This window comes from Pogoniulus pusillus, chromosome 11, assembly GCF_015220805.1.
Source record: "Pogoniulus pusillus isolate bPogPus1 chromosome 11, bPogPus1.pri, whole genome shotgun sequence".
NCBI classification, from domain to species: Eukaryota; Metazoa; Chordata; class Aves; order Piciformes; family Lybiidae; genus Pogoniulus; species Pogoniulus pusillus.
The window spans coordinates 3,845,822-3,862,486 of record NC_087274.1 but is presented as its reverse complement, the minus strand read 5'-3'; the positions used below and the strand labels follow the sequence as shown (position 1 = coordinate 3,862,486).

At 50.2% G+C, this 16,665-nt stretch overlaps 1 protein-coding gene across 7 annotated transcripts in view; it reads right to left on the bottom strand.

Annotated features, from left to right (window-relative positions):
• Window positions 1–1,068: 1,068 nt before the first annotated feature.
• AXIN2 (axin 2) overlaps window positions 1,069–16,665 on the bottom strand; it is a 33,602-nt gene continuing 18,005 nt past the window's right edge. For 3 of the 7 annotated variants that reach the window (XM_064150631.1, XM_064150632.1, XM_064150630.1), the window contains 7 exons: window positions 13,850–13,990; window positions 13,176–13,672; window positions 12,687–12,869; window positions 12,185–12,403; window positions 11,457–11,552; window positions 9,339–9,506; window positions 1,069–3,063 (listed from right to left, as the gene is read on the bottom strand). In XM_064150631.1, coding sequence (XP_064006701.1) covers window positions 2,937–3,063; window positions 9,339–9,506; window positions 11,457–11,552; window positions 12,185–12,403; window positions 12,687–12,869; window positions 13,176–13,672; window positions 13,850–13,990 — 1,431 coding nt within the window. In that variant the 3' untranslated portion in view covers window positions 1,069–2,936. The other 4 variants (XM_064150633.1, XM_064150635.1, XM_064150634.1 and 1 more) reach the window with 4 other exon arrangements.

Genomic DNA, 16,665 nt, shown 5'->3' with positions numbered 1-16,665 from the left:
AGGAAGGTCTGGTAGATAAATTTGTCCCTGGTATGGGCAGCTTCCCTGAGGAACAAATTAAGCTCCTTCAGTTATAGAACAGGGTTTGTGCCATAAATACCAGAGAGGGAAGGTGCTCAGATGAGAGCTCCCTGGTGTCAGTCATAGAATCACAGAATCAATCAGCTTGGAAGAGACCTTCAAGATCATCCAGTCCAACCTATCCAGTCCTGCTCAGCCCTTCCATCAGATCACTCCTCACTTGGCCTTAGAGAGCCAGAACCTCACAAAGCTCTTTTGTGCCCACAGGTGATGCAGATGAGCAGTCGTGGCTCAGTCACCCCAGGGTTAGGCTCTGACCACCCTTCCTCACCTCGGGATGGAGCCCTGATGTGCCATGCCATGGAGAGTTGCAGCACTAGGATCGTGGTATCCCCTTGAGCATCATGCCCTGACTCCACCACTCACTTGCAGAGCCAGAGAGAGTCCTCACACCTCTATCAGCCCAGTCTCTTCCAGCAGGTAGGTTCTGTGGGGCAGTCTGGGCCCCAAGGTCAATGCTAAATTTAGAGCTGAGCTAGCTGAAGGAGCTTTAGATTATTCCATCAGTGCACTGAAGTGCAGCCCAAGCCTTTGCCTCCTTGGGCTACAACCACCTCATACCATCACAGATGCTTCAGGCTGGACTAGACCTGAAGTTGTTGGCAGAGAGAGTGATTGGCAATGGAATGGGCAGCCCAGGGAGGTGGTGGAGTTGCCATCCCTGGAGGTGTTGGAGCAAAGCCTGGATGAGGCACTCGGTGCCATGGTCTGGTTGACTGGCTAGGGCTGGGTGCTAGGTTGGAGTGGATGATCTTGGAGGTCTCTTCCAACCTGCTTGATTCTATGATTCTATGACTCTTAAAGATCATCTAGTCCCAACCCCACCACCCCAGGCAGGGACACCTCCCACTAGACCAGAAACAGGGCAGAGCTCAGCTGCTGTTTCCAACAACCACCCCACACACTCCCCCCACCCCCCCCCTTCCCCTTCCAATATACCCAAGAAACAACCTTTTCAGGGTGACAAAGAAGCCAAGATAATCTTCATTTGAAAAATATAAACTTTTAATAAAGGCTACATCTCTTAATTACAATAATTATTGTACCAAGTCATTTTTGTGGGTGGGTGTTTTGTTTTTTTTTCTTTGTTTGGTTTTTGTTTTTTTGTTTTTTTAAATGAAACTCTTTATAATGCATAATTTACAGTATAAGTAGAACAAAAATGCCATGGCAAAAAAAGTCATGAGTACAGGACTTGTAATAAAAGGCATAAAATATATTTGTACATAAACCCCTTAAAGAAGCAAGGGAAAGCTTGAACCCTGAATATAGGGCGACGCATGGGCTGGTAAGGCCATGCAGGCACAGGTACTGTACTGATTCAATGGAACAACACTAGAGATAGTGTATTAATATTTCCACCATACATCTTTTTTTCTCTCTCTCTCTCTCTACAATATATACAGACTTACACAAAGGAGCAATGGCAAACAAACAGAACGCACAGATTAACTTAATCAACACACACCGAAACGAAACCGAAGCGTGGAAAAAGGGCGGAGGGATTTCGAAGGGAAAGAGGTTGCTGGCTCCCAACACCCATCACACTCAAGAGACAGCCTTTGCCTACCTCTCCCACGGGCTCATGTGGGTGTTGTGAAGGTGAGGCAAGGAAAAAAACCACTACAAAAGCCCCAGCACACCATGGATCAGCCATCTGAGCCCCGCTGTAAGCTCCGGGTGGGTCGAACACGAGCTGCGCCCACGCCGGCGCGGCAGGGTGAAACAAAGCTCAGCTGTGAGCAACACACACACAGAGCTTTGTGACCCTGTCCTTTGAGTGTGCTAAGCATGGAAACAAAAACTGGATGGCTTCTTCTACAGCTCTCCCAGGCTTGGGGGTTTGCTCTACCTTGCCTCCACCAAGACACCGCTTGGTACCCTCACCACCGACAGCAGCAAAGCAAAAGCCAAAGCTCAGCCCGCAGAAATCCATGGACAGAGTAATCAGGTGCTGTTGGTATATTGCATCTAAAAGTATTTAGAGCTTAAGACCTTTATTTCAAATTAGAGCAGCATCAATTAAAATGCACCAGAGCGGGGGTGGTGTCTCCAGATGAATGGTAGGACAGGTTTGTTATTTCAGCTTTTATTATTATTATTATTATTATTAATTATTATTATTTCTTTAGAAAAGCTTTTCTCTTCACTTGGAGAAATACTGGGCACAAAGTCACTCATTCCCTCCCCTTCATTAAAAAAAAAACTAAACCCTTCCCCCACCCAAAAAAAAACCCCAACCCATGAATGCCATCAGAGCCAAACTCCTAAATTTTAGATAGTGGGAACCAGATTAAAAAAATAGAATAATCCTTCCTCCCCTCCCCCTCCCCACCACTTCCCAGGCCCTCTCTTCTCCATTGTTAAAGCAGCATATCCAAAAACTGGACTTCAGGGGAAAACAAGAGTGTTCAATAAATATCAATAAGGATTACTGTTAAGGTAAGCTATACACAGTTTTCTCTTAGTCCATAGATTTTTGGATCCCCAGGAAATCATATATTATGTATGGAAGTCTCTCCAAGACGGTCTGCATCTCCAATAGCCAACAGTGGTCATGGGTTTAATAAATAGTTCAGCGTTTTTATCATCTCAGGACCCAACTCATGAATAATAAATGCCTTTTCTTTTTTTTTTTTTTTCCCCCCTCCTCCTCTAAGGCTAATTCAGCAAAGTCTTCCCAGACTTCACTTCTCTCTGGTTGGTTTGTTTTTTTTTCTTCACTGGTTCAAAACTTTCCTTCAGAGTTTGGTGGGGTTTGTTGTTGGGTTGTTTTTAGCTTTTCCTTGTCATCACTACTGTTGTGTGTCCAAAGGCTTCTCTAGCTTAACTGTTCTTAAGAAACACAGATGCCATCAATCGATTCTTTCCACTTTCCCAAGGATCCTTCCTTCGTACATGGGCAGGATGGTTTCATCTTCCCAAATCTCTTCAAACACGGCGCCGCAGTCGAACTCGTCGCTGGCTTTTTTGAAGTAGTATCTGTGGTAAGGAGAATGAAACCACGGTTAGCAATCAAAAGGTAAAGAAAAGAAAGGAGGCTCGGGCAGTTCTTAGAAGCACAACGTAGAATCAAGCAGGTTGGAAGAGACCTCCAAGCTCAGCCAGCCCAACCTAGCACCCAGCCCTAGCCAAGCAACCAGACCATGGCACTAAGTGCTTTGCTTGAACACCTGCAGGGACAGTGACTCCACCAGCTCCCTGGGCAGCCCTTTCCAATGCCAATCACTCTCTCTGACAACAACTTCCTCCTAACATCCAGCCTAGACCTCCCCTGGCACAGCTGGAGACTGTGTCCCCTTGTTCTGTTACTGCGTGCCAATCTCCAGTCACTCCCTCCTAGCACCTGGCATAGTCAGGAAAACCCCAGGGCTGCTCATGTCATAGAATCATAGAATGGTTTAGGTTGGAAGGGACCTCAAAGCTCAGCCAGGTCCAGCCCCCTGCCATAGGCAGGGACACCTCCCAGTAGAACAGGTCGCTCAAGGCCTCATCCAACCTGGCCTTGAACACCTCCAGGGAGGTTGTGGGGCACAGAATGTGATCTTTGATCACATTGGGTGCTTCTGTGCCCCACAACCTCCCTGGGCAATCTGTACCAGCATCTCACCACCCTCACTGTAAAGAACTTCTTCCTAGCAGCCAGTTGAAATCTCCCCTCCTGCCAGTTTAAATCCATTACCCCTTGTCCTGTCCAGCAAGTACAGGATTGTTTTGTGTCTGTGAAGGCTGGGCAGAGGGGCCAGCACTAAGGGAAGAGAGATTTAGATAGGACATTAGGAAGAACAACTTTGATCACAGAAGGTTTCAGCTCAACACAAGGAGAAGCTTGTTTTCAGCGAGTGTCAGAGCACTGGAACAGGCTGTCCATAGAGGTTGTGGAGGCTCCTCCTCTGGAGACTTTCACAGCCCACCTAGAAGCCCATAATGTGTCCAGTTCTGGAGCCCCTTAACACAAGGACACCAAACTGTTGGAGCAAACCCAGATGAGGCCACCAAGATGCTCAGAGGGCTGCAGCAGCGCTGCTATGAGGACAGGCTGAGAGACTTGTGGCTCTTCAGCCTGGAGAAGAGAAGGCTTCCAGGAGACCTTGGAGTGGCCTTCCAGGATCTGAAGGGGACTACAGGAGGGCTGTGGAGGGACTATTTGTAATGATAGGATGAGGAGCAATGGATTTAAACTGGCAGAGGGGAGATTCAAACTGGATGTTAGGAAAGGGCTCTTTGCAGTGAGGGTGGTGAGACACTGGCACAGGTTGCCCAGGGAGATTGTGGCTTCTCCCTCCCTGGAGGTGCTCAAGGCCAGGTTGGATGAGGCCTTGAGCGACCTGTTCTAGTGGGAGGTTTCCCTGCCTTTGGCAAGGCATTGGAACTGGAGGAGCTTTGAGGTCCCTTCCAACCTAAACCATTCTATGATGCATCCCTGTGCAGCCTGCCTTGGGTGGTGATGCTGCTATGGCAGGAGGGTTGGACTCAGTGACCTCTGGAGGTGCCTTCCAACCTCTGATGTTCTGTGAGTCTGTAAAGAAGTTCGTTACTGTGAGGGTGGTGGAACACTGGAACAGGTCACCCAGGGAGGTGGTGGAGGCCCTCTCCCTGAAGACATGCAAGATCAGGCTCGATGGGGCTCTGAGCAACCTGATCTAGTGAAGGATGTCCCTGCTCCCTGCAGGGGTGGGGGTTGGACTAGATAAACTTTCAAGGTCCCTTCCAACCCAAAGCAGTCCATTCTATGAACACGAAAGCATGCCCAGGGCTACAGGCATGGTGATGGGACAGAGGGAGCAGGGCTGTGCATGCTCCTCAGCAGCACCAACAGCTTCTACAGTGAGTAAATTACACGTGTTGGTAGTGGATATCCTCAGCAGTAAAGCAAATTAGAAAGTGGGGCAATTCCTGGGCAAATATCTCATTTTAAATGTAAGTAAACACAGTTTCAGTTCAAAAATAAACACAATTTCATTTTAAAACTAAATAAATACCATCTCAAAGCAAAGCATTTTTAAGGTTCCTCTCTCTATACCTTCTTTCTTTCATGTGCTTTCTTCTTTCAAAGCTGAAGCCCAACATTAAAATTAGCAACTGTTATTAAAAGGAGAGGCTTTTTAGGCACAGGGATGGATTCAAAGGAAACCCTCCCAGCTTCCTGCAATGCAAAAGCTGAAACTCTGTGGTACTCCCACTGAAAAACAAAAGGCCTGGAGCCTGACACTCCAAACACGCAGATGCCTCCTTCACATAGCCATTTTTAAGTGCCAGAAACTCCTGTGTTTGTTTCCTGACGCTTCCCAGCAGTCCGAGGCGTGGAGCAGAGCTGGACCAGCCTGCGGGACGTGACACGGGGAGGTCAAGTAGCAGTGTCCTGCATTCCTGCTCTTTTGCTCCGGGTCGTTAGATCATGAAGCCAACGCTCCCAGAGACAAAAAGCATCCCCCACCCCTCCTGTGTCAAACAGTAAGGACCCCTCTATTATCCTGAATTAGACCGTTCAGCTTCTTGATTAAAGGTTCCTTTTATCCCGTTTGGAGCTTTCTTCCTTCTAAGGCTGCTTAATTGCATATGCACAAATGAAGGGCTTCCATTCAGAGGGGTAGCATTTAGGGAGCCTGTCCGTCTGCCGCCGCACACCTCTTCGGACATGCCTGCTCCCTCGCAAAAAAAAAAAGTGCTTTGCCATCTGATCACCAGGGATGGAAAAACCTTCATCAGATGGATTACAGAGAGAGGAAAAGGAAAAAAAAAAAAAAAAAAAAAAACCCAAGGAAAAATAAAATAACCCCTCCCCTGCAGTTTCCAGACAACTGGAGCTGGCAGATGTCTGTCAGGGAAAAGCCTTCTGCAATTAGTACTTTTTTGTAGTTAAAAAAAAAGGAGATCAATTTCAGCTCCCTTTTACTATTAAAAGAGCCTCATCAGGGTCTTAGAATTTGTTTGGAGGTGGTTTCTTTTTGTTTGGGTATTTCCCCCCCCACACTTTTAGTGAATTCTACCACTAAAATACAGCAGAAATCTATTTGGTTTGGGGTACCTTAAAAAAAAAATCATTTAGGTAGTGGGACACAAGCTGGGGTTTTTTTTTTTTGGTCAAAGCAATGAAAGCAGCTCCCCATTCAAGGTGCAGTCAGGAATTACTTTTGTAGAGTCATTCCAAGCTGAATTGACTCTGCTCTCTTCTCTCAGGTGGCCAGCACCAGACCGAGAGGACACAGCCTCAGGCTGCACCAGGGGAGATTTAGGCTGGAGGTGAGGAGAAAGTTCTTCTCTGAGAGAGTCATTGGACACTGGAATGGGCTGCCCGGGGAGGTGGTGGAGTCGCTGTCCCTGGGGCAGTTCAAGGCAAGGTTGGACCATGGCACTTGGTGCCATGGTCTAGCCTTGAGCTCTGTGGTAAAGGGTTGGACTTGATGATCTGTGAGGTCTCTTCCAACCCTGATGATACTGTGACACTGTGTGATACTGTGACTCACGTTGTGCCTTTAATGGCTCAGCAGGAAAAAAACACACATCTTAGTTAAGTCCTTCAGAGCCTGCACTCCTTGAAGTCAATGACCCAACACCCACCAACTTGCATGCTGCAGGTCAAGGCCACAATTCTCCAGGCCAGCAGCCTTGCAACGAACCCAAAAGAAGAGCCCAAGGAAAGTTTGAATGAACGATAAAGAATTTTCCTCTCTTCCCTTTCCCCTTCTCCACCCCTCTGCAGATAACAGCCGCTCTTCCCCATAACCTCCTCTGCAAGCCCAAGCCCTGGCTGTGTTTACAGCACTTTTATTGGAGAAAACACAATCTGACCTTTTCCATAATTACAACCTTATTTCAGAGAGGGGGAGGGGGGGAAAAAAAGGGGAGAGAAGGGAACAGACGAGGCAAAGCTAAACAAATAAATCCTCCTCCCCCAGCATCTTCAGACAGCCACTCTGCTCATATGCGCTCAGAAATGGGCTTTCCATTGAAACATATTTTATGTGGCAAGCTTTGCTCTTTTCCCCCCCCCCCCCCCCCCTCTCTCTCTCCTTTCTTTTTTTCTTCTCTCTTTCATTTTTTGGGACATCTGGCACCAATCGAGGCGAGCAGGCCTGGCCTTACAGCTCCGTTTTGAACCGCTGCCATCTTCAGATTACCCAACACCACCCAGTTTTTTTGTGCATGTATGTTTGTTTTTTGTTAACGCCATCAGTATTAAATCACTGCTTAATTCCTTCTCTTTTTCCTCCCCTTCCCCTCTCTTTTTTTTTTTTTTTTGGGGGGTGGGGGGGAGGGAGTGATGGGGAAAGGAGCAGGAGGAGAAGCGAGCGGTGATTTCCCGGCGGCTGCCCCACGGCGGAGCCGGCCACTGGGCTCTGGCATCGCGGGAGATACCCGCCTCACAAACTGATCCAATCAATGAAGAATTTGGGAGAGTGGAGCGTTTCTGCGTGTCTTTGTGCATTAAATGAAAGGCAAAGGCTTCAAAGACATGCTTATTAAATGTGCCTTAAAAAGAAATCAATGCCAGATGTGACCAAAGCTGCCTAGTTAGTGCCTCCCCGTAACACACGCGCTACTCCGGGCACTGCGGACCTCTTCCCTGAAGGTCACCTGCAGTTTCACTCAAAGTCCAGCCAAAAGTCAAAGCTTAGATCAAAATGATTCCCTGGAGGTACACACATTTGTGTAATTAGTTTCACCTTGTGTCTGTGCAAGATAAAATCCTGGGCAGCTACCCAAGCGCTCTCTATAAATTTCTGTATTGTCTTTACCCAGGTGTAAAAGGGGTGAGATCTGAGCGCGATAACGTTTCAGCCTTGTCACTCACTTAAAAACGCTTTCTAAAGCAATTACAGTCTGACAAGGCACAAATAATTGCACCTAGAGGGGCTTTTCAGGCCACAGAGGTTTTGGTAGCCTAGGCCTGCGCTTGGGCATGGCTCAGAAAGTCACACAAAACAAGTAGCAGCCAGGAGAAACGAGGATTTCTTTTTCTTTGAGGGGGGAGTGGGACTACATGGCCACTGGAACAGTGGCAACCCACTGGTGAGGCCACAGAAGCTGGTCTGCAGCTGAGACCACAAGGCTGCATCAGCTGGAAAGCTGTGATGGGGCAGGAGGGGTTTCAAGGGTTGGAAAATGGTGTAATGGTGCAAGAAGGCCAAGGGCTTCTCCGGCAGGTCGTCCAGGTTGGGTGTACTTGCAGGTTGCTGCCATCTGATGGCAGCTGGGTGGGCTGCAAAGAGGGTCTGGGGGAACGGTTGGTGGGGTTCCATGCTGCAACAGCCATGGGCAGACTCCAGCTTGGCATGCCCCAGCCTGAGAATACCCTTGGGTAACCTCCTTCTGAGCTGCAGAGGTGGACCTTCCGAAGCTAGAGACAGGCCAGCGGTGAAGCAGCAGCTGGGAAGTCCTCGCACCAAACCCGAATGACCATGTGGAGGTCAAACCAGAGGCTGGCAGTTACAAGGCAAGCCTTTCAGCTCTCTGAAGCACCACCAAATCAGTGCCAATTCAAAACTCCACACTGCAGCTTCTCTCTCCTGCTCACCCTGGGGGCGATGTGGCCAACACATGATCCCAGGAGAGGCCAAATCCACTGGGAAAGTGCAGTGAAAATAGTCAACACGAAGCTACAGCCATGGGAACTAGAGGAACAGGGGCAGCAGTAAACTGGTTAAACCGGGAGCTGGGCCCTAGAAACCAGACGGGCAGGGTTTGTTGGTGTTTCTGAGAAGGAGCTCGGTATTGCTGGTGGAGCTTCCCCTGCAGGGCAGAGGTTTTCGTTCCCTAATGAAGAGAGAAGTGAGCTCACTGCATCTCAGCTGCATGTCCAACACCCCAACCTTTCACTGACCTCATTTGTGGCCACACCATTGGAAATAAGAAAGAAAAGAGAACTATCAAGGAGTAAGCAAAGCACCAAGATGAATGTTGACCCTGATTGGAAACTGAACCCCACTGCTCCACACCTTTGCCACAAGGCCATCAACCCAGCTTGTCCTGGTATTCCAGCTTTTTGGACGTGGGCTGGAGCACAAAGCCAGCCTGCATCCTCACACAACTCGGGGAAGAGGCTGGGCATGGAGACGTGGAGGAGGTGGCCTCTTCACCAGGGACCCTTTCTCCATCTCCAAGTTGCTTTTGGTTTGAGTAGGAAGAGAGTAAGAAGATCAACAACCTCTGAAAAGTGAGGTGAATGTGTCACTGTGGGTAGGCCTGCAAAGTATCTGCTGACTGTTTTGACTTACTCAAATATACTAAAGAACAAACAAGTCACAGCTTCTTACCTGTAATTGCCCTTTTTGCTCAGCTGTTCTTTAAAGTGCCCAAGTGTTAGGCTCTGGGCCTTTAACATCCTCCTGTAGGGAATTTCTTCTCCACAAAAAAAATAGGTGACAACCAACTCACTGGTCTGAGAGGTGTGAACAACTGGCAGTTTCTTTGGCTCTTTGTAACTGAAAAAGAGAAAACAGACAAAAAATCCTCTATTTTTCCATTTGAGGAGAGGCTGTTTGACCACACTCACCCCAGCAGCCCGCTGGTCAGAAATACCCTGGGTGTGACTCAAAAAGTCAGATGTTCCTGTACCCACCAGAATTTGTCACAGTGTTTGCACAGCACTTTGCTGAGCTCCTGCCCTCTGTGACGATGGCAGGCTCGGCCTCACAAAGCTCCCAGCCTCTCCTTACTGAAATAGTGGTCAGGCACTGGAAGAGGTAGCCCAGGGAGGCGGTGGAGTCACTGCCCCTGGAGGTGTTTGGAATGTGCAGATGCGGCGCCTCAGGAGGTGGTTTAATGGCCGTGGTGGTGATGGGCTAATGGTTGGACTCGATGACATCAAGAGGTCATTTCCAACCAAACCAATTTTGTGAGTCTATGGGCAGCAGAGACCTCATCCCATTTGATGCATGGCAGAACCAAAGGGATCACAGTATGTTAGGGGTTGGAAGGGACCCAAAGAGATCAGCGAGTCACAGTATCACACAGTATCACCAAGGTTGGAAGAGACCTCATAGATCATCAAGTCCAACCCTTTACCACAGAGCACAAGGCCAGACCATGGCACCAAGTGCCACGTCCAGTCCTGCCTTGAACAGCCCAGAGACGGCGACTCCACCACCTCCCCGGGCAGCCCATTCCAGTGTCCAATGACTCTCTCAGTGAAGAACTTTCTCCTCACCTCAAGCCTAAATTTCCCCCGGTGTAGCCTGAGGCTGTGTCCTCTTGTTCTGGTGCTGGCCACCTGAGAGAAGAGAGCAACCTCCTCCTGGCCACAACCTCCCCCCAGGTAGTTGCAGACAGCAATAAGGTCTCCCCTGAGCCTCCTCTTCTCCAGGCTAAACCCCCCTGCCAGAGCAAGGCCACACAGTCTGTCTTAGGTCACAGAGGAATGCATCCAGACAGGCGCTGAAAGTCTCCAGAGGAGAGGGATGTGGGTCAGAAGCCTGCTAGGAGCATCAGAGAGAGGACTGGGGGCTAGGTGAGCAAGCATAGGGCTCTGCATTGACTGACCTCTACTTAGCAAGCCCCAGCACTGCCCACCCCTGATTTTAAAAAGCTTTTTCCATCTGCCTCGATACAAGACCTCTGCCAAGCTTTCTCCTCGCACACAAAACCCACCTGCACTCACCAAGCAGCTAACAAAGCAAATCCACTGCCAGCTCTTCACCTGCAGCACACAGGTAATCATCTTAACTTTTGCTGGCGAGCAGGGATAAAATTAACTGGATCTTGTCACTGGCACTGAGCAACCTTGTCTGAAGAATAATTAAACCAATATTGCCAGCAAAAATGGCAACGCTCTAGTGAATGCCACGCAGCCAAACCTACAACTGCTTCTGAGGCGACGTACACTTGGCATGTCAAGAGGTCACAAAGTGTTAGTCTGCAGTAATTTAGTCTTCCTAATTTGTTCTAAGTCTTTGTAGAGTGGCTTCAGGAAAAAAAAAAAAGCTGCTAGCAAAGACAGCTGGTGGACTTAAGGTCAACCAATTAAAAATGAAAGGCTCTAGTCAGGTGGCTCAGTCTGGACTTCAAACATTACTCATTGCTTAAGATGAAGAGGGTAAGAAAGAAAACTTTAATTATTTAGGCCATTTTAGACCTCTCTGTAGCAGATTTCTTGTTAAAAGAACCATCCTGTAATTAGACTAATCCAATCTTTGTCCACTTTACAGGAATGCAAGTTAAAAAGAGCCAGAGACAAGATTGGAAAAGGTTTTGTTCTTGCTGTAAGAAGAAATGTTTGAAAGACAAGAGGAGGGGGGGGGGGGGGTAAAAGGGGAGAGGGGAAGATAGGAGAATTTCCTCTTTTCAAAGCACAATCCATTAAATGAAAATATAATTCCGAGGCAGTTGTCTAAATATCTCTTTCCCAGGCCTTTTCCTGCACGTGCAATACTCACTCTTCTGTCGCTAGACCTGCACTGCAGAAAGGGGAGCTTCCCCCCGGCACGGCAGCGGAGTGGTTTCGGTCCCTCTGCTGATTTGAGGTTGAACATCTGAAGTGGAAAAGGGGGAAGAGGTAAGAAAGGAAAAGGAAAACGAATAAATAAATGAAAAACGATTTAAAAAAAAAAAACCAAACCCAAACGACCCAAAAAAAAAAAAATAATAAGATTGTGGAAACCAAATCTTTCTTCATTGAAGTCTCCTGCGAGTCGTTAAGTTCGCCCTTTGTATCAACCCTCACATGTTGTAAACAATCAAAGGAAGAATTAAAAGTGCTGTGGGCTAATTTCTCCCTCCATCCCCACACGGATGATAAGCAGCCCACTTCTCCTCTCGGTATGTAGCTGGAGTCCATCCCAGAGGAAAAACGGGCAAATTGCAGCCAGCCAGAGAGTGGAAGTAATAGCCTAGGATCCGAACTATTCGTGCTGGGCTAGGGTGGGGTTGGAATAAGGAGGCTCATCTTTGGGGCTCGGCCAGGCTGTGCCGTCACACGTCCCCAGGGCCCGGCCTCACGGCTGACCCTCTACCTAGGGCCATGTTCACACGCTGCCTTGCTCACCATCACGCCGAGCCTTGGCGCAGGAGCAGCGCCACCGGCACCCAGCAAACCTCTCCTCGCCCCTGCTGGCTCCCCAGGCCCCGCCGTGGCACCCAGCGCCATCCCTCCCACCACCATTACCGTTGCTTCTGCGGCTTGGAGACCTCCGCGAGCCGCCGGCAAGCTTCCTCCAGCTGCGCCAGGGTGTTGGGTGGGGTGAGCGGGGGCATGGCGGGGTCCTGGACGAAGGGGTGGGCAGGCTGCGCCCCGCGCGGGTGGCTGCTGGTCCCCCACGGGTGGTGGCGGCCGAGGGCCCCCTTGGCCAAGTCGGAGCCGTAGGCTTTCTTTGTGCTTTGTGCGCTTGGGGAGGGGAAGAAGTCGGGTTAGAAAAGCTGGAAAATATGACTTTCATAGCAGCTCCTATTCTGCTCGCTCCCTCTCCAAAGTCTGTCATAACATGAAAGGAGGTTTATTGCCAAAAACATGACATTTTTGTGGTTTTTCTGGTTCTGCGGAGCAGCTTTTATATTAAACTGGAGGAGCAAAGAGTCTCATTTGTTTGCAGCGATTGTAAAAATAGACAGCCCCTGTGATACATAAATATTTACGGGAGCGATAGCGCTGCAGACAGCTGCCTATTTACCTATGGGGCTTGTGCTTGTTTTGTCTCTCGCTCTCCAGCATCCACTGCCAGACGTTCTGTGCCCGGTCCGCCTCACCCCCTGGCAGCTGCACCCCGCCAGGGCCAGGCAGCACCCCGTCTCCAGCTGGCAAGGTGATGCTCTCCGCTCCTCTGCCCGGCCTCTTCGGCAGCGTCCCTGTCCTGCTGGAGGCAAGAAGAGGACAGATCATAGAATCTGCCAGATCACAGAATCAACCAGGTTGGAAGAGACCTCCAAGATCATCCAGTCCAACCTATCCCCCAGCCCTAGCCAGTCAACCAGACCATGGCACTAAGTGCCTCACCGAGTCCTTTGAAGACCTCCAGGGACGGGGCCTCCACCACCTCCCTGGAGACCACCGTTAGTGACAAGGGCACACGAAGGCGCTGCTATCCCCCCTCGCAGCCCAGGGGCTGTCCCCATGGTGAAAGTTTGGGGCTTGGTTCAATGGAGAGATGTTCACCACTCACCCGAAGGGCTCCAGCGGAGGGAGAGGGGGGTCCAGGCTTTTTGGGTGACCCTTGCACTTAGGGTAGCAGTAGTAGTCGCTGCCTGCTGGGCAGCAGCACTGCACCCGCTGGGCCGCCTCCGCTTCGATCTGCTCCTTTGTCTTGGGCATGGTGTGGTGGTGGATGTAGTGGTGGTGGACGTGCTTGGTGGTCTGCTTGGTGATGAAGCCCTTACCCACCAAGGCACATGCCGCTGGCGAGGCCGCGCTGGGCTGCAGCTTGCCCATTGGCAGGCGGTCCGGGGAGCGGGCGCGGGGGCTGTGCCGACCCATGCCGGGTGACTGGCAGCCAGGGGTCTTCAGCACACGGGAGAGATGCTCGTCCAGGATGGCCTGGGGGTCCTCCTCGTAGCTGCCAGAAGGCAGGAGCGAGAGCGTGTGCTGGGGGTGCTGGGGATTCACCATCTCCCGGCTGCTCTGCAGGCTGGTGGCGAGCTCCGAGCCCTCCTTCTCCTCGTCCTGCCGGCCAAGTGGTGGTGAAGAACAAATGTAAGAGGATGGAGAAACAGCAAGGCATGAGCTGAGATGTGCCCATGAACCACAGCGAGATGGCAACACAGTCCTCTCCATGGGCAGGATGTGGCCCTCTCCCATCCCTCCCCCAAGCACCCTGTGAGCTCCGTTTAATCCTCCTACCTCCTTGATTTGCTGCAGCCTCTCCTCCAGACTATCCATGGTTTCCTGCTCCTGCTTTAGCTTCTCCAGCCGGGAAATGAGCTCGGCGGCGAAGGCAGCTGGCTCTACTGGGGTCATCTCCTTGGGAAGCCGGTGAGTCCTCTACAAGAAGCAGGGACAGGAGGCACAAGGCGCGTTTAGCGGGCGGCGCGGGGGCTTAGCCGGAGCGGCATCGCCAGCCCCGCTACGCTCGTTGTGTCTCCATGTTTGGATGAAAAGACGACCGCAACTAGGCATGGGCTGCTCTGGATTTTTATGAGCTAGTGCTGTGGCCTCATGGAGTGACATCCTCCCCACCAGCGTTTGCCTTCGGCAGGAGCAGTTGGTCGCACTCTGAGGAACCCCGCTTGTTCTCTCTGTAGTACAACCAGCCCATCAGTAGCTACTCTGAAGTAGAAAATCTTCAAAGACTGTTGTCAAACATCAAAAAAAAAAATCCCCCCCCCAAAAAAAAGAAGCAAACCCTCTGAGGTGGGAGGGAGAGACTTTAACTCAAGGAATAAAGTGAGTATAAACAGAAAGGAGTCAGAAATTAAAGGAAAAAAATAAGAGGAGGGAGAAAAAGGGAAAGGAGAAAGAGAGAAAAAAAAGAAAGAATTAAGTTAAAAAAAAAAAAAAGGGGGAAAGAAGAAGAAGAAGTCAAACGGTTGCAGATCAGAGAAGTGCTGGTAATTTATTTCCTGGCTACACACTGGGCACCTTTGAGGTAGTGTTGTCTCAACAGTGTCCTAGATCTCTTCCCCCCCCCCCCCCCTTTCCCCTCCCCTCCATCTCTTTGTACAGAAAATGAAGAAAGCTGCTGCAGGCTAGCGGTGCTACACTGCTGAGCTTGGCTGCCTCAAGCAGATCTATCAAGGGAAAAAGGGAACATCTCCAAATCAAGTGCAGAATATAAAAAGGCAAAACGCGGATTTCTAGCCAAAAGAAGCAAACATGGCAGGAAAAAGGGGAGGAAAAAAAAAAAAATTAAAGGGGACAAGGGAAAAAAAAAAAAAAAAAAAAACGGAAAAAAAGAAACCCAAAAGAAACCACCCACCCAACTGTGCCCTCCCTCTGCCACCCCCAGGCACCCCACTCCTGCCCCCATGCTCCCTCTTTCCCCCCGAAAGCAGAAAGCTGAACTGCCAACTCTTTCACATACTACCCACCAGATGAGGTGGGGCCTCTCTCCGGCAACCACTTAGCTCCAGAAATGATGTGAGGGTAGAAAAAGGCCACTCTGCTGGAAATTGTCACTCTTACACAAGCTGGCTCTATTCAGTCCCTGATCAAAGCACTGCCTTACAGAGAAAGTCGATTTGCACGCCCTGGGACAAAATAATCTAATTTACAAGCTCAGGCTATAGAACTTTCTTTAGGGAGGAAGGGGAAAGAAAGAAAGAAAAGAAAAGAGAAAGAAAAAAAAAAGATACCAAAAAGAATAACCACATAAAACAACCCCCCCCCCCCCTTGCTCCAGCAGAAATATCATCTCTGATTTCTTGCTGCTCTAGACAGCAGAAAGAGGAACTTTAGCATATTAATCTCAAGACAAGGTAAGTTTACACTCGTCTGTGTAAACAGTTTATTCACTGCAGGAACTGGAGTCTGCAAGTCAATGGAATTAGCAAGTCAGGGAGTTAATTTCTGCAACGCTGTGGGTTGGACTGCCCCCAGAGTCAGGCACCTTATCTGCTGCAAATGTCTCTCCCCTGGGACATCTCTCCCCTGCTTCCCACCAGCCTGCAGGCCGTGGCCTTCCGAAGGCCACCGGTGATGCACACAAAGCCAAGCCTCAGCCTGCTTGGCACCAGAGGAGGTGTCAAGGTGGTGGTCAGAGCCAAGGCTCTCACTAGACCAAACCAGGGCATCTCCACTTGGTTTTAGGCCAGAAAGACAAATTCAGTGTCACAAAAAGCCACAACAACCCCACGCAGAGATACAGGCTGGGGTCGGAGTGGCTGGAGAGCAGCCAGACAGACAGGGATCTGGGGGTGCTGATTGATACCCGCCTGAACATGAGCCAGCAGTGTGCCCAGGTGGCCAAGAGAGCCAGTGGCATCCTGGCCTGCATCAGGAATGGTGTGGCCAGCAGGAGCAGGGAGGTCATTCTGCCCCTGTACTCTGCACTGGTTAGACCACACCTTGAGTCCTGTGTTCAGTTCTGGGCCCCCCAGTTTAGGAGGGACATTGAGATGCTTGAGCATGTCCAGAGAAGGGCAACGAGGCTGGGGAGAGGCCTTGAGCACAGCCCTACGAAGAGAGGCTGAGGGAGCTGGGATTGGTTAGCCTGGAGAAGAGGAGGCTCAGGGGTGACCTTATTGCTGTCTACAGCTACCTGAGGGGTGGCTGTGGCCAGGAGGAGGTTGCTCTCTTCTCTCAGGTGGCCAGCGCCAGAACGAGAGGACACAGCCTCAGGCTGTGCCAGGGGAAATTTAGGCTGGAGGTGAGGAGAAAGTTCTTCACTGAGAGAGTCATTGGACACTGGAATGGGCTGCCCGGGGAGGTGGTGGAGTCGCCGTCCCTGGAGCTGTTCAAGGCAGGACTGGACGTGGCACTTGGTGCCATGGTCTAGCCTTGAGCTCTGTGGTAAAGGGTTGGACTTGATGATCTGTGAGGTCTCTTCCAACCTTGGTGATACTGGGATAATCAGCACCTGGCTTTCAGAGAAGGACTGAACTGTGACTGGCTTCTGGAAGGATGCTGACAGCATACGGCTCCTGCCCAGCAGCACCAAGCCACGTTCCTTCTCTGGGATGGACACGCTCTCCTCTCCTGCTCCTTCCCTGTCAAGTGTC